Source organism: Microtus pennsylvanicus, chromosome 3 (genome assembly GCF_037038515.1).
Source record: "Microtus pennsylvanicus isolate mMicPen1 chromosome 3, mMicPen1.hap1, whole genome shotgun sequence".
NCBI lineage: Eukaryota > Metazoa > Chordata > Mammalia > Rodentia > Cricetidae > Microtus > Microtus pennsylvanicus.
Genome location: NC_134581.1, coordinates 119,634,065 through 119,657,534, shown reverse-complemented (window position 1 = coordinate 119,657,534; position 23,470 = coordinate 119,634,065). Strand labels below are relative to the sequence as shown.

The following is a 23,470-nucleotide window of genomic DNA, read 5'->3' as shown; positions in this document are numbered from 1 at the left end:
TATAGTTTAATATGAAACAAAGTTTTACCTACTTCCTTCATCCAGACATTTCCCACAGAGTAATTGTGAATAAATCCTTTTTTTAATATGGTGTATTATTTAGCTACTACAGAAGTAGAATACTTTAAGTATTTTGAATTAACATTTGGTGATATAAAGAAATCTAAGAGAAGCCTGCCTAAGTTTTTGTTTTTAATAGTTAATAATTAAATAGAATTGATAAATTATGTTAAAAAAGCACATTCTGAGTCCTAAAACTTGAAAACCTAAGCCAAGCACAGTGATTACATAGCTGGTTTATTTGATGAGATCTGCCAGACTGTAAATACACTTTCCAGATGAGTACATGGAGATACAACTAAGATAAAGCTTCTTAACAGCATCCCCAGCTGCTTGGTAGATGAACGAACACTTCTGGGACTGTTTTTCATATCTTGTAGGAGTAAGTTTCCTCTCTAGACATGTTTTACTATTTTTATATACATTCTGAACAGAAAAAAGTATGACTTGAATGCAAAAAAACACTGGCTATCATTACTACTAAGCCTTGCCACTGAATCTTAATTTTCACTAGAGATGCCAAATTATGGGCTATTTAACACGTTGAGCTTTTGTTGTCAGGGCCTCATCATGCATGCTAGGCTAGCGCTAACTCCCAGCCCAGTTTCCACATTCTTAAGTGTACTTAGATCCTAAGTACATGGCTGATTTTGCCTCGTTGCCCACAAAAAGTAAAATTTGGTCTAATATTTCTTTTGTTTTTATATACATGTTTGTTTATAATTTTTTGTTGTTGTGTTTTTGAGATGGGGTTTCCCTGACTATTCTGGGACTCACTCTGTAGATCAGGCTGGCCTTGAACTCACAGAGATTCACCTGTCTCTGCCTCCTGAGTGCTGGGATTAAAGGTGTGCACCACTACCACCTCCTCCTCATCTTTTTTTTTTTGTCTCATGTAGCCCATGCTGGTCCTGAACTCAGCGGAAGCCAAGGATGACCGTGAACAGCTGATCCTCCTGCCACTGCCTTCTAAATAGCTGGCTAACAGGCTTGCGCCCCACATGTGTGGGGGCAGTTTCTGAAAGCACAGCTGTCAAAGCACAGCTGTTTCTGTGTTAGGCGCTGACTTGGCAGATGGGGCAGGTGCTGCCTGAGAGAAGTCCCTATCTACTGAGCAGCACAGGAATACCATAGCTGTTTCCCCTCTCCGCTCTAACATCAGATCTGAATACTAACTAAGAATATAAAAACCAACTAACAATCTAGAGCTTTAAAAGTACTCTGAGAAAAAGTACCAAAGCAATCTTATAAGTATTCTCAGGAAGAAACACTTTAAATTTTTCTGTTTTGAATAATTGCTTTGAGATTCATAAAATCATAATTGTTTACCTAAAGAAAAAGAAATGTCAGATGTAAGGAAAATCTGGATTTAGGAATAAAGTGTCTGCATGTTTCCTGACTACGGTGGCCTAGGCAGAGCGCGCTCAGAGGTTTGCAGCACGCTGTGATGAGGGAGGCAAGATTCTAGCACATCGCTTGCCTTCCAAGTGTCAGGGACTTGTACAATGCACAGGGCTTCAGAGTGAGAGCAGGTTTGTTTTTAAAGCCAGTATGGCTGACTGTGGCCTTTTTAGCTGGAAATTTAAGTGTTATGTACATTTATAAAGGTATGTCTTATACCTTTATTTAGCTACATTTTCGCTGAAAACACTAAATTTACACACCAAATGATGAAACAAGGTTGTAATTAAAAGAAACAATCTTTTTACTTAAGGCATTATGGCATACAGTTATTAACTGACCTCTTGCTATTTTAAACCTCAAGTTTGAACCTAAAAGAAACTATCCAACCTCTGTCACCTGCCTCCCTTTCGCATCTTCAATAGGTTACATAAACTGCATTACATCTGAAATCCGTGAAATACATAGTCCAGTTTTAATAGTACATATACAGAAAGATATGCTACTATAGATAGCATGTTGAAAGACTGGTATGAGCTGGGCGGTGGTGGCACACACCTTTAATCCCAGCACTCAGGTGGCAGAGGCTGGCAGAGCTCTGTGAACTCCAGGCAGCCGGGATACACAGAGAAACTGTTCTGAAAAACAAAACACCCCCCTTCAAAAAAGAAAAGACTGGTATGTAACATTAAACATCATTTTTTGTGTTTCATTTTTTGTGTGAGCATAATTTTCTTTAATCCCGCCCCCCATTTCATAGCAGTACTTCATTTGAAGTTTAACCTGTCAGTGAGTGTGATGTGATCCCAGATTCCGCCACTTAACATGAAACAGAAATGTGAGTTTCTAAGATTAGTTTTCATCTTCTGTCACATCTAACTCTTCGTCATCTTCATCTTCGACTTGTTGGTCCTTTCTTGTTCGACAGGTGGTTATCTGTTAAGAATTAACACATGAAAGAATAAAAAAAATGCTTTTCCACATTTCGCATCTTACGTGTCCTTCTAGGAAAGGGTGTATAGAACAACTATTTCAGCAAGGCTGAAGTCTCCCTTTATCAGTTTATGTGAGGGTGACCGTGTTTGATCCCAGCAGTGACTTCAGGAACCATCACTGGGCCGTGAATGCTGTGTCTGAATGAGAGTCGTCAAGTGGATGGAAACCAGATGTCAATTCGGCAGCAATACTGACGGTGGAAATGTGGGGTGAGCTGAGAACCAGCTCACCAGCTGCACATCTTTTTCTTCCTCAGCTGTCTCACTAAAACCTCTGAGGGTGATCTGTGCCACCCAGGAGACGCGGGGCCACGTCTGAACACCAGTGGTGGTCACACTGTGATGCATTGCTACTGACCGATGATGCTCAACACCTTACAGTATACAGACCCCCAGGTCCCTGATCTCAAGTTAGGAAGGCTGCGTATTAAAAATACCCTACTATACACGATTTAGTTGTAAATAGATTTTTATATGGAATATAAAGACAATTTATGGAGTTGCATGTGTCAAGGCTGAGATAATAGAAATGCCATTTGGCTGGGGCAGAGATGACATAAAGCAGGAACAATGCACGGACTCCAATGACAGAAGTTTTACCTTTGGCAATTTTGCCTAAAATTATATTTTGAGATTGTTTAATTTTAAAATTCTGAGGCAATATCAGATTTTGGCACATTACAGTTATGGTTTTGACTGTTGATCTAAAGAGCTATGGGTCATGAATTATGCCTAGGAAAAACCACTTTCAGGTGTATTTTCTACACAGATGCTCACTGAATTTGTATTGATACTAGACACAGCAAATCTACATTTTCATTTTCTGTCTTTGCAGCCATCTCTTCAGTGTGCTGCCTCACTGAGTAAGGAGAGCATAATCACAGACATTTCCACCATTCCAGAGGAGACAGCATGGGGGGAACGTAGCAAGGGGGCAGCCCTTGTAGTTAGTACCCAACGGTTCCAAAGGCAAGAACTCAAATTTCTTTACCATTTTTTTGCTCACCTGTCCAGTTCCAGATGCGCACTTAGTTGATACTGATCTCTGAAGAGGTGACTTTGAATTTGCTCTTACAATATCTAAACGAGATGGATAATCTGGTAGATACAGAGAATTTCGGAAAACCTATTGCAATGTAAAACAACATTATAAAGTCGATGCTATATGAACATCTAGATAATCCACTTACATTCTTAAATTTGAGTTATGTAAGCTTAAAGGGGGAAATTACAAACCTAGTCATGTTAGAAAAGAAGGGTAAAAAAATTCTCCTAGAATCATGCAAGTTGATAGAAGATGTACGGCCGTCATAGATTCATTTGGTCGAGGCGCACACAGGTGTGTTAGACACTTATCTTTGGTTCTTTCTGCTTTGCCTACCTTCATTGAAGGGGTGTCACGGCACAGTTTTCATTGGAGCCACCCTAGCCCTAACACATTAGAATTGGAACCTGTCCGTGCTTCTCAAGTCTTCCGTCTTTTATACTTTATACCCACGTTTCTAACACACACGAAGAGTCAAGGTCAATGTGAATTTCAAATACCTCCTTCCAAACTCTTTATTCCACATTTTTTATTAAAAATAAAAGCAGCAATGGTCCCAATCATAAAATTATTTTTTGTTGCTACTTCATTCCTGAAATCTTGCTACTGTTATGAATCATTAATATCTGTGTTTTCTAATAATGGTCTTAGGTGACCCCTGTGAAAGGGTTAGTTGACCCCCACATAGGGGTTGCGACCCAGAGGTTTAGAACCATTGTTCTAGAAACAAGTATCTACTCCTTTTTATTATTATTACTTCAAGGTGTAACTTTTAAAACGCTGATCAGTTACTTCACGCCCCTGACCAGAACTGGTTATTCGCCCCACAGCAAATATCAGATTCCCTATACAGTTATCTTCCCCAACCCAACCTTTCCTCTGCCCACACCCGCCATCACATGCCACTGCCAGCTTGCCTCTTCTGCTTCATCTGTTTACAGCAGCGTCATCTAGAAAATGCCTCTCTTCTATGGCTTACATCTTAAATATGTTTTAAGGCTTTTGGTCACCCAATTTTTTCTCTGCAGTATTTAATGTCTTATCAACTAATGAATTCTCTGTATACTTCATATATCTTTTATTATAGACAAATAGTGTCTAATAACATGATCTGAGATGAAAAAATGTTTGATGTCCAAAAAGACTCCTGGCCATGTGTGGCTGCTAACACTAGGAAGGGTTTCTGTGAGATTTTGATTTCTGATTTTTTTAAAAAAATATTAAGGTAGCCACATAAAATTAGTCCTACTACATTGGGTGTAGACTCAATTTTATAACGAAAGGCTTTATACCTAGCAGCATGGGCATTATACTTAATACCTGAAGCACTTCTACATACTGATGATAGACCTTTCTTCACAGCCCATTTAACCTCAGGTTATGGTAGGTATATAGAGGTTGAGGGCTATGTTTCCATTCATTCCGTGCTCAGTGTTTAAAGTACATGGCTCTTCATTCACAACAGTGTAAGGACCTTTGCATTATCTATGCCGTCAGAAGATTTTGGCCAGGAGCCCCCATCTCAAGCTCCTTTGGCTTCAAGGCTATGGAACCATCCATCTCTCACACTCCACGCTGTGAGATTGGTTGCATTATAAAATTTTAATGGCTACATAGAATTTTTGTCTTTCTTGATATCACTGGTAATGTAGACTATTCTTATTCATGATCCTAGTACTAAGAATGGTGCTTGGCATAACAGGCGCTGAACAAACCAGTTGTTGCTTGGACATCTTAGGCGGTAAGTGGCATAATTTGTATTTTACCATAAAGATAAGAAGTTATTCAGTACTATTCCACTGAAATGTGAAGGAAGTTGTTCAAAAACAAATCTACTACAGAATCTTGAAGCCTTAGTTTTTCATCGGTCTCTACACAGCCTACTTAGCTGGCTGATTAAGAGCAGCGGTAGGTTATAAAGGGCGCAGAGGGACCTATCTAGGGCCTCTGGAATGGGGAGAAGGACTTGAAGGGTCAGCTGAACTTAACCTGAATATCAGTTTACTATCAGGAATGTTAGCCAATGGAGACTGGTACTGGAAAAGGGGCTCCAGGTCTGCAGCAGGAAACGACACGAGTCACCATCAACTCTAGCTGTAGCCTTAGCAAAAGCCTTATGAGCAGCACGGGACAGACGTTGAGTCGACGCCCAGCTCTGCTACTAAACTAGCTATCGGCCTCTGAGAAATTCCCTGTTTCAGTGTTTCTCATCCTTAGAGTAAGGACAATAATTTTTTTTAATTGGTGGATTAATTAGCAGAGTTAAAATACACAGATCTGTTCAAAGCGATAATTGCATAAATATTTGCTACTATTTTATAACTGTCATGTAAGAGTCTGATAATCTTTTAAAGAAGAAAACACGGAAAGGGCGAAGATGAAATGTTGGTTAGAGTACTTGAGGGAGTGGTGGTCCTCTGTTAAAGTACAAAGGGCTGTTTAGGTTACACACAATAATGTAGATTATTACCCATCCACACTAAAGCTCTCAAACATTTCCACGCTAACAGGAGAACTGATTCTGGATGCAGGCCCTACCTCCAGGTCCTCGTCCTCGTCGATCTTCTGTATGTTTTGGTATGCGGCAGTGAAGACCTCCAAAGCTTTGCCATGAAATAACATTTCAATTGTGATAAACTCTGAAAATATGTTCTGAAAAACACCAACATTGGAATCTTAAAGTCATTTCAATTGTTTTTATGCATTTAAGAGTGTATTGTATGGAACCATAGGGTTTTATATTCTCCACTATAGTCTTAGTATTTTATAAAAGAACACAGTGTCAGTATTTGTGCAGGACAAACACAGCTGAAATAAATATGTGAAAACCTCACAGCAGAAACATGAACTCTGCAAAGTGTGCCTTTGTTACTACTCACTTTTTTTAAAAAAATATTTCTTTTTACATGATAATTGACATTTAGATGAAAAAAGATGACTAAAATGTACACCACTATATACTCCTGCATCCTATAAATATTCATGGTAAAAATTTTAAGTATATTTTTAAAAACTATAGAAGACTGGCCTCTGAGATAAGGCATGGAACTATGACCAACAATAGTTTCTACTCTATGATGCAGGCCCTGGAGGGCTGTCGTGTACTTGACTGTACAACTGAGTATCATAATGAACAGCACTATGTTTAGATACCACTTGCGATTTCATCCCGAGCATCTTCAGAGAGATACAGGGTCACCTTAAGAGACTGAGTGACTTCTGACTAGGAATTAATTCTTTGTTAGAGTCCCTAAGATAAGGTCAAAAACCACACAAGAATGACATGACCTTGTTCTACTGTGTAAGGGCAGGGTCACATCAGTAAGACTCCAGAACAATGAAGCATTTTCAACAAAGGGGTATACAAGAATGAAAAACCCTGTGTAGCATGATTAATAAAAACTCAGGGAGAGATATTGGGGTTCAACCTGAAGACCACCAAAACAAAGCAGCTAACCACTGTCTCTTACCTCCACCTCAGTCTTAAAATGACGATCCTGCCTCCAGGAATCTCAGAATGAGCCTGGGACTGAGAGCTGTCTCCTCCCATTTACATTCCTCTCTAGTGCTGGGATTAAGGGCATTGCACCACTACTGCCTGGTTTCCATGGCAAACTAGTGTGGCTACTGGGCTTAAGGGTGTCTCACCACTGCCTGGTCAGTAAGGCTGGCCTGTGGCTGCTTTGCTTTTCTGATCTTCAGGCAAGCTTTATTGAAATACAAATGAAATGTCACTGACAACCCTGAGCTCATTCAATGTAACAGTAAGTACGTCACAGAATTACATGAATGAGAATGACAAAAACTAGAGGAGAGCAGGGAGGAGAAGTTACCACCCAACCTGACAGTGGATTCTTAGCTGGGAGGAGAAGTCACCACCCAACTGACAGTGGATTCTTAGCTGGGAGGAGAAGTCACCACCCAACTGACAGTGGATTCTCAGCTGGGAGGAGAAGTCACCACCCATCCTGACAGTGGATTCTCAGCTGGGAGGAGAAGTCACCACCCAACTGACAGTGGATTCTTAGCTGGGAGGAGAAGTCACCACCCAACTGACAGTGGATTCTTAGCTGGGAGGAGAAGTCACCACCCAACTGACAGTGGATTCTTAGCTGGGAGGAGAAGTCACCACCCAACTGACAGTGGATTCTCAGCTGGGAGGAGAAGTCACCACCCAACCTGACAGTGGATTCTTAGCTGGGAGAAGAAGTCACCACCCAAATGACAGTGGATTCTCAGCTGGGGGGAGAAGTCACCACCCAACTGACAGTGGATTCTTAGCTGGGAGGAGAAGTCACCACCCAACCTGACAGTGGATTCTCAGCTGGGGGGAGAAGTCACCACCCAACTGACAGTGGATTCTCAGCTGGGAGGAGAAGTCACCACCCAACTGACAGTGGATTCTTAGCTGGGAGGAGAAGTCACCACCCAACTGACAGTGGATTCTCAGCTGGGAGGAGAAGTCACCACCCAAGTGACAGTGGATTCTTATCTGGGAGAAGAAGTCACCACCCAAGTGACAGTGGATTCTTAGCTGGGAGAAGTCACCACCCAACCTGACAGTGGATTCTTAGCTGGGAGGAGAAGTCACCACCCAACTGACAGTGGATTCTTAGCTGGGAGGAGAAGTCACCACCCAACTGACAGTGGATTCTTAGCTGGGAGGAGAAGTCACCACCCAACTGACAGTGGATTCTTAGCTGGGAGGAGAAGTCACCACCCAACTGACAGTGGATTCTTAGCTGGGAGAAGTCACCACCCAACCTGACAGTGGATTCTTAGCTGGGAGAAGAAGTCACCACCCAACTTGACAGTGGATTCTTAGCTGGGAGAAGAAGTTACCACCCAACCTGACAGTGGATTCTTAGCTGGGAGAAGAAGTCACCACCCAACTGACAGTGGATTCTTAGCTGGGAGAAGAAGTTACCACCCAACCTGACAGTGGATTCTTAGCTGGGAGAAGAAGTTACCACCCAACCTGACAGTGGATTCTTAGCTGGGAGGAGAAGTCACCACCCAACTTGACAGTGGATTCTTAGCTGGGACACTAAACCACAAGCAACAGAGAATCTGAATTGAGGTCACTAAAACTGGAAATGTGTGTTCATATGATACCATCAAGAAAGCAAAGACAGCTGACAGAATGGGACAAAATAATGACATCTGTTATTTAATCAGTGATTTGTATCCAGATTATGACAAAAACAACCTTTTAATCTGATAGTAAAGATAACCAATGGACTTATGGACAAAGTCCTGAGTAGGCATTTCTCCAAGGAAAATATATACAAATGGTCAGTAAACATTACTGAAGGCCAGGAGGTAGTAGTGTCCACCTTCAATCCCAGCACTGAGTTCAAGGACAGCCTGGTCTACAGAGTGAGTTCCAGGACAGCCAGGGTTACACAGGAAAACCCTGTCTCCAAAACAAAACAAAAGTTACTGAGGATTGTTACTACAGTGTGACATTAGTATGACTACGATCAAATCTCTAAGAAGCACGGAGGAGTCAACAGCATCAGGGACCATCGCATAGTGACAGGCCTGTCTCGGAACTCAGTATTGAGTAGGGATTTATAATCCCTGTAGAGGCAGCTTGCCTGTAGGTGGGAAATGAAATCGAACCCAAAGATCACAGATCACATGTGAAAAATATTCACAGGCACAAGGAAGGGCTAAGTGGGAAGGGAATCATTGTTTGCTCTCATCGTTCAGGTCAATGCTACTTGTCTTAGAACTCTTAACCTGAAATTTTACCAAGACTGTTGGCAGATGACCTCCATGCCGACCTGTATTCTCTAAACTTGGAAAAGATGCCTATTTCAGACCATCCTCTTTGGAGCCTCTGAGCAATAACCTGCTTTGACATAGCACGGTGTAGACTGTGACTGAATTTAGAGGCCAAAGCTCGGAAACTATCATCAGGAAATATCCAAAAGCGTTGATTTCAGAGATGAATTATGTACATGTCAGATAATTCTTATTTCATTGGCAATATAGCAAAATAACAGCCATTACAGGAAAATTTGCAGTGAGTCAAAAAAATCCTTAATTTTTAATGGCATATAAAATGATCATTAAGCAATATTTAAGATCTTTCAACAATGCCTAAAACACTGTCATCAAAGACCCACTGAAAAGTCAAACCTGCAGGTCTGCCACACAATAAAGACAATTTTGAATATCTGGAACCAAACCAGTTTATCACTGTGGCTACAGTTTATGTGACTGTCCTAATTAGGGTACTGTGGCTGTGATGAACACCGTGACCAGAAGCAAGTTGGGGAGGACAGGGTTATTTCACTCACAGTCCACCACTGAAGGACGGCAGGACAGGAGCTCAGCTGGAGGCAGGAGCTGATGGGAGGAGCTGCTTGTTGGCTTGCTCATCATGACTTGCTCAGCCTGCTTTCTTAGAGAACCCAGGACTATCACCCACCACGGGCTGGGACCTCCTCCATCGATCACTAAGAAGATGCTGTGCACCTGGATCTTATGAAGGCATTGTTCTCAGTTGAGTGCGAGAAACTTTCCAATGACTAGCTTGGGTCAAGCCGGCGTAAAATTAGCCAGCACGATCTTTTTACAGCTTTGAAAGTACTGTTGCTGTTATTTTATGCCCTAGGTATTAATAGCAGTCTACTATAGATTTTAAAACACAACTGGTTTACAGGCGTATTTTTGGTTGTAGTTCCCTGAATAACTTGCTCTGTGTAGTTCCTTATTTTTAGTAACTACCTTAAAGTCCAGTTGGTATAAATGGAACACTTGTTTAAAGTGTCAACAATGGTATCTGATACATAAATATATCTGCTAGCTCTTGTTAGAAATACAGCCCCTTGATTCCAGCCCCTAACTGCAGCAGAGGACTTCTGCTTTATCAAAGGCCATGCTGGCATTAGGGACCGCAGATAAGACACGGCCCACCGCCTGCTAACACTCCTATAAGCCCACAAAACAGCCCCAAACAGCACCCCACCCCCTGTCCTCCATATCCCACAACTTCAGCAGAACACCTCTGCCTTACTGGAGGCCACAACATATGAAGAACCCCAGAGACCAAGCAGGTAACCAGAACCCCAGCAACACTGACACCCAAAACCCCAGAGGCTATGCAGGTCGCAGAAACCTCAGTGCAGACACTCTACTGGATCTGAATACTCACTGGTCACCAGAACCCTTGGCCACTCACCAGAAGACCAGAGAGGAAATAGAAACCATGGGGGAAAATCCATCTAATAAAGATAACCTCAGAAATCAGCACCTAAACCTATAATAACCCAAAACCCAGATGACTAGAGGCCAGTGTAAGAACACAATCAACAGCCAGGGTGATACGGCACCATCAGAACCTCCGCCCCCGTTTTACAGCAAAGAGCTTCTGTGTTGGAATCTTCCGGAGTCTATCACTGCCTCCACATCTCCTCACTCCTTGCCCCAAGCCCACCCCTGACACTGCCTGAAGCGCCAGGACCCAGAGGCCCAGACAGCCCAGAGACCTAGGGTAGAGCCAAACATGACTGGCAAAAAAACAAAAACAAAAACAAAAAAACAAAAAAAAAAACAAAAACAAAAAACAAACAACCAAACCAAAAAAATCTTTTTTTTTTTTTTTTTTTTTTTTTTTTTTTTTTTTTTTTTTTGGTTTTTCGAGACAGGGTTTCTCTGTGGCCTTGGAGCCTGTCCTGGAACTAGCTCTGTAGACCAGGCTGGTCTCGAACTCACAGAGATCCGCCTGCCTCTGCCTCCCGAGTGCTGGGATTAAAGGCGTGTGCCACCATCGCCCGGCTAAAAAATCTATGAGATGATTTTTAACGCTATTCTGCTACACTCATAGACTGGTGCCCTAGCCCAACAATCACCAGAGAGGCTTCACCCAGCAACTGATGGACACAGAGGCAGATCCACAGCTACACATCAGGCTGAGCTTGGAGAATCCTGCAGAAGAGGAGGAGGAAGGATTGTAGGAGCCAGAGAGGTCAAGGACATCACAAGAAAATCCACAGAATGCACTAACCTGGGCTCACAGGGGCTCACAGACACTGAACCCACAACCAGGGAGCCTGCTGCCTATATGTGAGAGTTGTATAGCTTGATTTTTTTTCAGACTCTTCTAAGAATGGGAGCAGGGGCTATCTCTGATTCTGTTGTCTATTTTTAGAACCCTTTTCTCCTACTGGGTTGTCTCTTCCAGCCTTTATAGGAGAGAATGTGCCTAGTCTCGCTGCAACTTGCTATGCTGTGGCTGATTGACATCCATGGGAAGCTTGCCCTTTCCTGAAGGAAAAGGGAGGAGGGGTAGATGGGGGTCTGGAGAGGAGAATAGGAGGAAAGGAGGGAGGAGACACTGCAAACAGAATGTAAAAAAAAAATACGGCCCCTATATTATGTCATAATAACACTTGATATATTTTGGTCTATAATTTTTAAAAAAAATTTAAGGACTCTGGGCTAAAAATCATTTTAGCAACTTTCCCCCCTGACTTTAAGCATCATTAGGAAACATTCTGCATTAAGTTAATTACCTTTATGTCCTTTATTTTCTGCTTTTCAAAATTGTCAATAGTTTCCTCCAAATGACGACTTGTTCGGGTAGCATCAATTGTGGCCCTCTGTAATTCGGTTTCCGCCTGAAGAGTGAATCCCCCAAAAAGGGAAGATTTGGATCAGGATCCATGGAGCCGAATCCTTTAGTGAAAGTTACCATTCAGCGCCAGCCTTTCCTGGCCTCGCAGTAACTGCCCACGCTTACCTTTACCACAGACAGACAAGGGAAGGCCTCTATTAGACAGCGTGCACAATGCACAACTTCAAGTTTGTTAAATGACCTTCAATCCCCAAACAAAAATGCTGTCTCTTCTCCGTGTCCTACCGCTGTCCCATCTCAGCTGGGCCAGTCCTCACACTGTCCTTTTTCACACTGCTCCTCTCTCCTTCACCCTCCGCCCCAAAGACAAGACTTGTAATCTGCTGGCATTTCCATGCTCTCCCGTTGTATTCTCTGTACAATAAAGATTATCCATAAGACTATTTTCTAGATTAAGTGAACTAAATAAATCATTGTGAAGGCCAAAATCTGCCTGCCTCTGCCTCCTGAGTGCTGGGACTAAAGGTGTGCACCACCACATGGCTGAGACTCAAGTGTCTTATCACTATTCACTTTTACGAGTTCCCCAAATGCATTAGAGTCTCCCTGTATAGCCTGGGCTGTCCTAGGATTCTCTGATCGTGAACTCATGTTCTCCTGCCTCTGCCTCTTGGCTGCTGTGATTACAGGTATATGTCACCATATCTCTATCTATATAGTTTTGGAATATGTATGTATGTATCATGGTCTGGGTTGGCTGTAAGCTTACTATCTGGTGGAAAATAACCTTAAACTTCTGATCCTTTTTACCTTCCAAGAGATGGGATTACAGGCATGTACCATCAAGCTCAGCTTAATCAGATCAATCAGATTCTTACGAGCTAACAACAATGCATTGCTTTGGTTTGGTTTATGGTCATTATATACTATGTATAAAGTAACTAATATATTAAATGGCAAGTTTTAATGCATTGCTTTATACATGGAGACATATACTCATACTGTCTAGATCTGTGTTTTAAAACAAATTATTGTGGCTACTATCTGAATACTACCACTTACTTGTGAACTGCAGCTACAGAGGTTTTTAAAAAACTGTTTCCTAAGTTCCTCTAGCTGCAGATCAAGAATGCAGGGCACCCTGAAGCAATGGGACTATCAATCATGTCATTTCTCTTTAAGCATCTTTGCCTTTAGGACAAGATGCTCCAACACATTAAATGTTAAGCAGTGCCAACAATTAAAAAGACATACCTCAATCTTATGATTACATTATACCTAATAAAGTTCTGTGCATAATACTAAAGTTATATTTTCTCTAAAGTCATATATAGTTTAATATTAACTGTAGGAAAAATTTGCATTTGTCATCAAAGTTCTGAGATGTAACATTCTGACATTGCTTTCTTTTCAAAGAATATATAAATGAAACAAGTAAAAGGGTTTACTCTCAGGTCCATTTCTTGACACACCATTTTATTGCCCACCTGTGACTGAGAATTTTCATAAAGGAAAAAAACATTTCAAGAAGAATTGTATATTTTTAAAATAAAATCATATGCCTTTATAGAATTGCTCTACAGCTTTAAGATACTAAGCACTTAAGGGAGTATCAATTTGCATCTGTATTTGTTTATATTTACCATATATAGTTTTTAAAAAACAAAGGCTTTCACCTTAATCCTAACTAGTATTAAAGCTGTTTAAAAATATAAAAAGTATTTTAAAACATTTCTGCACATTCCCGGGCTTTAAAAAAACAGAAAATTCAAATGTAAAGTTGAGTCCCTTTGAAGAGCTGCTCTGAAAACAGCTGCTGTCAGTTACTTGGTGTCTGATCATTTTCTTCTGAGAATACACAGGCTGATTCCTAAGGATTATTGTATATAACATCCAGTTCCTATGACTTTTTTGTATGTAACATACAGTTCTTATTACTTTTATTTTGTATCTTGTCTTTGCCCTTCTCATTTTCTGATATTTTAGTTTAAAAATTGGGAATCTCTGCAGACTGTTTAAAGGAAAGCACGGGGAAGCAGAAGCAATGGCTGGGATCTTTGTGATCCGGCCTCTAGGAATTGCGATCCCTTTCTAAGTCTGAAATCCGCCTTCTGAGCACAGAACTCACCCAGAGCCAGTCTTTACAAAGAAAATCCACATTGGTGATAATTATTATATTCACTAAAAATTGCTCAAAATTCTACAGTGGACCAATCTCAAGAAGGAGATGTTAAGATACAATTCCATGAAGTTACCAGTGTATCCAGCAGAGTTATTATGGCTTCCGAACTGCTCAGAAATCACCTGCAGCCTTGGGGTGGAGAGGTGGCCCCTAGGATTGTCATCACCGAAAGGGACTCCATTCACTCACATACTGCACTTGAGCAGGCCTCTGAGCAAACAGCTGAGCTGTGAGGGCCTCCCCGGTAAAAACATCATGATGCTCTCAACTGGACATTTTTACTGTTACACTGAATACATTTACATGTATACTGACATGTATGTGCTAGTTCCAGGTTGTCAGAATCCTTCAGTCGCTCTATCTAGTGAGCAACACAATTCCTCTGTGACTAACTTACATTGTTTTTTTTTACTATCTTGTTTTAGGTGTGCCATAGGGCTTCCTCCTTCCTCTGCAGCAATGTTAATGGATCACGTGTAGATCAGACAAGTGGGACTTAACATTTTTGTGTTAAAGGTCAATATAAATGCTTATGACTCAATCAACAACTATTCAGGATTCTGGATGTTACGTCGTCTTCAGAGACTCTCTTCCCTAAGAACAAAACAGATTTAATTCTTAAACATTGGCGATGCCCTAGTCTCCCTCAGAGTTGTCAGGCATGAACTTGAAGCATTCTCTGGTTTGTCCAGCTTGCTTAAGACAGACTCCAGCTGGAAATCTGAAGCCGCAATAAATGTCCTGCAAATGTTCTTCTGCACCAGACCAACTCAACTGCTCTCTGCCTTTTCTTGTTTAAAGTAGAAGGTTGGGCTTATGCACCTTTGGTCCCGAGGGAGACGGACCAGGTAACTAGTGCAGCCCCGAATCACTGCACAGGGGCTCCCTTCAGGAACGGAGGCATTCGTTCTTCACTGCACAGTGCCCACAGAGAGCCACTCCCTATGTGGTGTCTGGCTAGGCTTGCAGTATCAACCCTGGGCAGGAGAATGGGGAGAGGCAGGAGGGGATGTTAGTGCTGGCAATGTATGTGTTGTTGGTCATGAAGGAGACACATCCTAGTTCAGGAAGAAATTGTTTCCATTTTACAGCAAACACTCCAATTTAGATACTGCAGTATCTTGCGATGACCTTAATTATACTCAAATCTCCTGAAGGTCTGACTGAAAGTTATAGTCAGGGTTTCATGTAATTCTTTTTTTAATTTGATGAAGGCCATTGTGGGACTTTTTCCTTCTTCCTTAAAAGTATGGCAGGCAGAGCACCGAGACATTAGCATTTACTTTTTAATTTACCCTGAAAACACACACATTTCTGAGTGGATTGGGGAACAGCCTATCTGAGAAATGAAAGACCTGGTCAGAAACAAACTGCTTTCAGCCGGCTAGTTCCTCCTGTGGGGGCCCCTAAATGGGCCGAGGATTCCCACACACTTAGGTCCAGAGGTGCAAACTTCCACAATACACTTACTTTAGTACTGCATACCTCACAAACTGTTTCTTAAAATTTTACATCAAAATCCAAAGGATACAATTACATGCCGATCGGATGGGTTTCGCTGGCGCGTCCTTTCTAACTGAGATAACTGCTTGGCTTCTCGATTCCTGGCTGTTAATGTTGCTTTGAGATCATCCTGTAAATAAGCCCTTTTGTTAGTAAAACTTTCTAATTTAAGAATAAAACACTCTTTGCTAGTATTGCTTGTGTGATACGGGCACCATGAGCAGAGTTATTAGTACTTCACAATGTGTGTGTGTGTGCACACGAGAGCATGTATCTCACTACATCTCTTACTGTACACCGTGTGTGTGCACACGAGAGCATGTATCTCACTACATCTCTTACTGTACACCGTGTGTGTGCACATGAGAGCATGTATCTCACTACATCTTTTACTGTACACCGTGTGTGTGCACACGAGAGCATGTATCTCACTACATCTCTTACTGTACACCGTGTGTGTGCACACGAGAGCATGTATCTCACTACATCTTTTACTGTACACCGTGTGTGTGCACACGAGAACATGTATCTCACTACATTTCTTACTGTACACCGTGTGTGTGCACACGAGAACATGTATCTCACTACATTTTCTCAAAGTCAGACGCAATATGAGTAGAAAATAAACCATACAAATGCACAACTATCATTTTGTCTGTGGTGATGCTCACAAGACCATATGTAACCATGAAAACCAAACACTGAAAAATAATTTTATTGTATGCAATTTTTACTCCAGTTTGATTTTAAAGCCAGTTTGTCAGATTTTAAGAATAGAAGCCACCTGTTTTAAAACAAAATATATAAACATGTATTCATTACATACTTAGAGACTTTTCCATAACAGTGGTTTTTACTGCTATGTGGAATATTAGTATACTTAGCAAGTTTGGTAAATGTGCTTTATTAGTTTTAAAGATCCGAATTTTTTCTAAAGTATGTAAAAGGAATAAATGCATGTTATTTTTCATTTGTTATAAAAAAGACAAAAAACTCATACCTCGTGAGACTACCAAATGGATAAGAGAATGGATTTGCTTACCCGTTTCATTTTTACAATTGTTCCATAAGCTTTCAAAGGTTCAACTACTTTGGCTTCAAGCCTTTCAACCTATTGAAAATTATATAAAATATAACTGAAAAGAAACATAGAAATGTCAAAATTTAAATACTGAAATAAAATCTATACTGTTTAATCTGAAATAAATGTTGTAAAGATTAACAATTTTGAAATTTTAAGAAGATCCTCTACGGCAATTTTATAAAAGATAATCACCTGGATTTGCTGACACTCAGAATCTCCACTCAAACATTAAAAACATAAACCACGCGGCAACAGCCCCGGACACAGCATGGGAACACAGCCTGGCAGGAATGCGTCTGGCACCTCACAGCTCTCATCCTTGGGCAAGCACAGTGTTTACCTTACAGCTGTAGCTTCCGGGCAGTTTTAAGACTTCTGCAGTTTTAGGACAGCTACCATTATCATGGGTTCAAGCAGACAATGCCAGATATTACAGAAGTGTCTCCTAATTCTTATAGCTCAAAGTTTCAGAAAAACTAAACCTGAAAGAAACAGTGTTGCTAGGAATGTTTAAAGAAGCACAACTCTCCAAAGCAGACAACTCGGGGATTATTGCATTCGCTGCATTTTTAGACCATTTATGACTTATCCAAGCCTAGAACAGGTGGGCTTCGTGCTGCTGAGCTGCAAACTGCCCAGTGGATCTCTTTTCATCTTGTAGTAAACACTTTCTCATACCCATTTAAAATTTTATCAAAGAACAATAAGAAGCAATTCTCTTACCCACACTAGGAAAAGGAACCGAAGCAGTGTCTTTTCACAAAAACAAACACAAGAAAATGATGGGGAACTGCAACTTTGGGAGGGCAGGCAAGCGGATGACATCTATTTCTTCAAACGAGCATTTTCCCAGCAAATACACCGCTTTTCAAAATGATACATGTTTACCTAGTCAATGCCTTCCCCTTGCATACCTAATCAATGGAGTTTCATTTCATATTTACACTTTAGTTTCTGGAATTGATGTTATATGGCTGTTTCATTTTACAAGAGTTTAGGGAAATGTAAAACTTAGGTTCCCACCAATCATTTAAATATTCTGAATTCAAAAATCAGATTACGAATGTCCAGGACAGTTCACCCCACGTCTAATTCCATACACCGTGGGGATCATCCACGCCTGCTCTAAGCTTCCCGGTCCTTCCCTTGCCTACCTGTGTCATGGCCATTAGCATCTCCACCATTGGGCCAGCAGTGAAACAGAGCGGAGCGAATGCAAATCAGTTCACTTTGCTAGTTCATAAGTAGCATAAGATCTTTCTAGGAAGGGGAAATAACTGGCGAAATAGGGCTTTAGGATTATCTGTGCATAAAAACTACTTTTGAAACACTAAGTCTCCACTACCATGTATAATTCAGTATTGATTGTTATTGCAGAAGTGTAAGCCAAGAACACAAAATTTTCCAGGAGTGATTAGTACTCAAATTGTGTATGCATAATGATGATAAGTTCAAAAATTTGGGGTAACTGAAAATTTGTTTTAGGTACGAAAAAGAACAACGGCACTTGCCACAAAAGTAAAAAGGCAATGGAGTTTGAAAGTGGCGACTTTTGTAAGTGAACTAGTATTCAAAGAAGCACGTGAAGGTGCCAATGCAGTACCAAAGGCAGGAAAAATACTGGGGGGTGTTGCTGTTGTTTGTTCTTTTAAGAAAGAATCCACAAGAGAAGACTCTGCTTACTCGGAGCCACCACACAACTTAGATCATCCTATCCCTTTTCCGAATACTTGCGCCCTGCCACCAAAGTTGGCAAATATTCAAATTGGGAAATTCAAGACTTCCATCACACCTAAAGTTTAGTTTGAAAGGCTCCCTAGAGTGGACTCACGCTGTTACAGAAAGGAAACGCATTATCAAATGTGCATTTACCGCTGTAAAGATACGGCACAGAGAAAGTGTCCACGATTCCTACACATTACTTCCTGGACTTTTATCATAATGACACCGTGACCGCACTTCATACCTCGGCTTGGCGGTAATCTTGAAGTTTGGCAAACTCATCGGCAAAGTTTTTCAGACCCTGCTTTAAATTGGGGGTCTCGGTAGAGGCATACAGGTTGATTTCATTCACCAGGAGGTCGGCTTTGTCTCGCAGCCTGGCAGTTTTCCGTACATAAGCAGCAAAGATTTGGCAAAGCTCTCCAAAATGCTTCTCCACGTTTGTGACAGCATCCTGCAGCTGTTTGGTCTGAGCATCTCTAGAAAAAGGAAACGCTGCTCTTAAAACATTAAGAAGGTGTCCCGTTCATTTTATTTGCAGCCTCCCCAACTCTACTGGAGGCCCGGCCCTTCTCTAGGACCCGACTCGGGGTCTGGTCCTGCCTTGGCCAGCGCAGGCCCGGGTTTAGGCCCTGGCTGGGCCTGCCGTGAAGGGGCGGCAGCTGCGAGCCGTGGCCCGGGCCCAGCGGCCTCCCGGGCTCTGCACCTCGGCGGCGCCGGGCCCAGCTCAGCGGGATGGTCGGTCCGGAGACTCTCTCGGCCCCGCTCTCGCTGCAGCACGGAGGACCGGCTACTGACTGCGGGGACCGTGCGGCCTGGGCCCCGCTCCCCTCACCCGTCCACCCGGCCCTCTCCCTCGGGCGCCTGCAGGACGAGGCCCCGGGCGGTTACCGGTCTTCCAGGTTGCGCCTCAACATCTTGCCTTGCGCCCCGCCGAGGACCAGGGGTGGGAGCCCAACGAGCGCGGCTCCGGGGCGCCAGGGCGCGCGGGAAAGGGAGCCGCCGCCACTTCGACCGGGAGGCGAGAGCGCGCCGTGCGCGCCGCCGCGCCTGTCCGACGTTTCCGTGGCAACGCGGCGCGCGCCCCGGCGGTCAAGAGCAGGGCAAGGGAGACCAGAGGGCATTGGAGGGAGGGACTACTGAGCATCCCCCTTCGGGGCTGCTCTCAGGCCTCCCCGGCCGCTGGAAGCGAAGAAGAAAACCAGCCCACCCGTAACCGGAAGGGGGACGTAAAAGCAAAGGTGAACGGGGTCCGCGCTCTGCTTCAGGATGTGAACTTGTCCCCGTACTTCTCTGCTGAACGTGACAATGTGGGCTTTTAGAAGCCGCCTTTGGAAGAGAGATCTGTATTAGTTAGATTTCTATTGCTGGGATAAGACCATGATGGAAAACAAGTTGGGGAGGAAAGGTGGGTTTTTGTTTTGTTTTTGTTTTTTGGCTGACATCCCAAGTCACACACTGTTCATTGAGGAACTCAGGGCCTGAACCTGGAGATAGGGACTGAAACAGTGGCCGCAGAGGAACACTGCTTGCTGGCTTGTTCAGTCATATTTCTCTCCTTGACATCTGTCCTCTCACCCTGTATTGCACTGACTAACAACACCTTACTCTCTGGGATCCCGGATGATCTGATAATCTCTTGGTCTCCACATGTCTCCTTCTAGAACCTCTTTTTAGTGTTCAGCTATGCCTGCCTAAAACCACACCACATCAAAGGGCACACAGCGACATCCACACTCACAGACAGGGTCCTCACTCCTCACATATGGTAGGGTGCTTCCTTTGGTAATTACAGCAGTAAATCTTTCCCACCGAGACCTCCTGCACAGGGGTGGCACTGTCCACAGTGGGCTGGGCCCTTCTACCTCGTTCATCAATCAAGAAAACCACCATACAAGTTTGCCTACAGGCCCTTTTAACGAGGGCATTTTCTGAATCTGGGTTCTGTCTTCTCAGAGAAGTCTAGCTTGTATCAAATTGACAAAACCCCAAAAACCCAAAGAGTCCGTTCAAACTGCCTCATCTTTAATTTTACCCCCCCCCCCATGCAGCTTCTACTTTATGAAAAAGATTATATTAGACCCAGGAAATACGTCTAAGAGAATCAAGGGTCCATAGTTTGAGGAGACATGAATAACCCAGAGCTTTTCCTTTAACTTCTGGGCACGCATGGCCTAGACTTTGCGTGCAAGAATGTGCGGGGGGGGGGGGGGGCATGAGAAAGGGAAGGGGAGAGGAGACAAAGAAACTTCTCTTTCGAATGAACTCAGCGTCCAAATTCAAGGCTTATGTGCTTCCCTGGGTTTCTCCCATGCTTGGCTAGCACGCTCCTGATTTGATGTTGTTTCCTGGAAACAGAGGAAACGTGATTTTTTTTTCTTGTGCTCATCAGTGCCTTCTACAAGTCCATGAAGGGTTATTTTGCACAAATGGCTATCCTAGCCTTCTGTAACGTCTGCTTTAAAGTCCCCTCTTCTCCCATGTTGTAACTTGTTTCAGAGCCCCCTATATTAATACTTCTCCTTTAGAGCCCCCTGCTTCAGAGGAAGTTAGAGTCTGCGATCCAGCAGAGAACTTCAATTATCAGGGTAAACCTGGGCTGGTCAAATTGAGTGTCTATAATTTTAGAAGAATGGGCGTAGGTCCAGACTCATCACTCTGTACAAAATTCAAGCCCAAGTGGATCAAAGACCTCAGCATTAAATCAGTTACACTGACCCTGATAGAAGAGAAGGTGGGGAATACCCTTCAACGCATTGACACAGGTTCCTGCCTTGATTCCCCTCCGGATGAACTATAAACTGTGAACAGATATAAGTCCTTTCTTCTACAGAAGTTTCTTTGGTTTGTGCTGTTTATCACCACAATAGAAAACAAGGCACGACACTTCTATATGATTTTAAAACATGATGATTTCTTTTTTCTATGGCTGGTTCTGTATCACACCAAAAAATGAATTGTAAAATTGGAAAATTCAATCAATAGATTCATTATTCTGTATACTAAATAGATAGTTCCTTTTCTAGTTAGGAACTCACAATTGTGTTGCATGGAGGAGGGAGGCTGAACAGAAGGCGTTACTTGAAAGAGTGTAACTAACATTTCCATGGTTTATAGGACAGGTCCTATTGAGGGGGCTAAAGCCAGTGCTTACACTGGGATGGAGAAAACTCTACCCCTGTTTGTTACTGAGCTATCAGAGCTGGCTTTGAATGCATTGCCAAGCTTTTGGGGGTACACACGCAAGCAGGAAGAATCTATTTGGAGTTTGCTGAGTCACTCTCTGGACTCTAGGATCATGCTGGTTACATTTATCAAGCTCAGGCTCCTGTCTATGGAACAGTTTAGGCTTAGATAATCAGGTAACGTTTGTGTGTGTGTGTGTGTGTGTGTGTGTGCAGCTTCTGTAATAATACTGAACATGGCACATGTGGCAACTCTGGATTAATAGGACATCCCTCTTAGTGTGGTTGTTCTTGTGAGGTGACAAAGCTAAGGTGTCTTCTGCCCAAGGGTGAGGACCCTTCTTCCTTTTGAAGCCCAGCTCCAGCCAGCCACACTCTAGATCTGGTGTTGTTTGTTCTGATACAGTGACCTGGCAAAGTTTTCTTCTTCATTTACCAACAGTGACAACCACAACAAATTCCCTTTTGATAAAACTTTGACTCTTAAAAAAATACAGTCATATTTCTCTCCTTGACATCTGTCCTCTCACCCTGTGTCGTACTGACTAACACCTTACTCTCTGGGATCCCGGATGATCTGATAATCTCTTGGTCTCCACATGTCTCCTTCTAGAACCTCTTTTTAGTGTTCAGCTATGCCTGCCTAAAACCACACCACATCAAAGGGCACACAGCAACATCCACACTCACAGACAGGGTCCTCACTCCTCACATATGGTAGGGTGCTTCCTTTGGTAATTACAGCAGTAAATCTTTCCCACCAGGAGCTCTCCACAACCCCCTTTAATGCCAGACACGCTGCTCTTCCAAGGCTCTGCTTCCTGCTGCTCTGGCCTTGAGTGCATCCAACCCTTGCAGCTCAGCAAGCACCTCCTACTCCTCCACCCTTGTCTGTGGCTGCCTGGAGGGATCAGTGCTCAATGTTTGATTCTGGCATCTATCAGTGTTTATTTTCAAGTGATTCTCTTTGTGCTGCACTTGCCCCTTGGTCACAATTGCGCCTGAGTTATGTGGAGCCCCATATGTTTTGAAGAGCAGCAACCTCAGGGCGAATCTCCACTAAATGAAGGTTTTGGCCCTTAGGAGTTTAAAGTTGAGTTCTATAACTGCTGAGGAAATTATGGCAGTAAATTAATTCAATAGCACATGTTTACTAACTATCTCCTATATGCCAGATCTGACATGATCCCCTGCATATATTGGCATACATTAAAAAACAAACCCAAAATCTCTGTAATCTATTTAATGAAGAGATACAGGCAGAGAACCATAGACAAATGTAGGCATCTCTTCTGTTTCTACCGTCCTAGAAACTGTAAGTTTTTACAAAGGCAAACAGAAAAGTAGGGCGGAGTGAAAGAAGCCAGGAGTGCTGGTGTCAGGAGGGACAATGTCCAGCCTTCTCATTAATGACACCTAGGAATGAGCCAGTTACTCTACAGACAAACACATGTCAGTCTGAGGGCAGCTCCGTAACAGGAGGAAGATTCTTCTTAGCATCTTAAATAGACAGGAAATGAAAACAAATGTTATCTACGTTGACGAGAAAACGGGCCCACACCTGTACTTGGGTTTGGATTTGAACCCAGGTAGTTTAACCTAAAAGTATAGGTTCTTAATTAGTACTTTGTTGTTTATAGGATGCGTTAACTCCCCCAAATTCTCCTTCGGTTTTTAAATATCTGGTGTAGTAATCTTTTCCTTTA

The 23,470-nt window shown here is 42.6% G+C and overlaps 1 protein-coding gene across 2 annotated transcripts; it reads right to left on the bottom strand.

Moving 5' to 3' along the window:
• Positions 1 to 1,741: 1,741 nt before the first annotated feature.
• On the bottom strand, positions 1,742 to 19,718 carry Cibar1 (CBY1 interacting BAR domain containing 1). Of its 2 annotated transcripts, XM_075966946.1 has the most exons (9): positions 19,471 to 19,718; positions 18,824 to 19,058; positions 16,816 to 16,884; positions 15,802 to 15,903; positions 13,537 to 13,581; positions 12,027 to 12,131; positions 6,040 to 6,153; positions 3,463 to 3,582; positions 1,742 to 2,397 (listed from the first exon to the last, which is right to left on the bottom strand). In XM_075966946.1, the coding sequence occupies exons 1-9, from the start codon at positions 19,701 to 19,703 to the stop codon at positions 2,314 to 2,316; spliced, it is 1,107 nt and encodes a 368-aa protein (XP_075823061.1). In that variant the 5' UTR covers positions 19,704 to 19,718; the 3' UTR covers positions 1,742 to 2,313. The 2 variants fall into 2 exon arrangements, with proteins under 2 accessions (XP_075823061.1, XP_075823062.1); XM_075966947.1 differs by lacking the exons at positions 13,537 to 13,581; positions 15,802 to 15,903; positions 16,816 to 16,884.
• Between the last annotated feature and the right edge of the window lie 3,752 nt (positions 19,719 to 23,470).

Bases quoted from the DNA above. Each gene is read 5' to 3' on its own strand.
- Cibar1 (XM_075966946.1), bottom strand. From the start codon at position 19,703: ATGCCCTCTGGTCTCCCTTGCCCTGCTCTTGACCGCCGGGGCGCGCGC. The intron at 19,059-19,470 runs GTAACCGCCCGG...TCCTTTTTCTAG, and splicing joins AGGCGCAACCTGGAAGACCG to AGATGCTCAGACCAAACAGC. The intron at 13,582-15,801 runs GTATCCTTTGGA...GAAAATTCTCAG, and splicing joins CATCCGATCGGCATGTAATT to TCACAGGTGGGCAATAAAAT.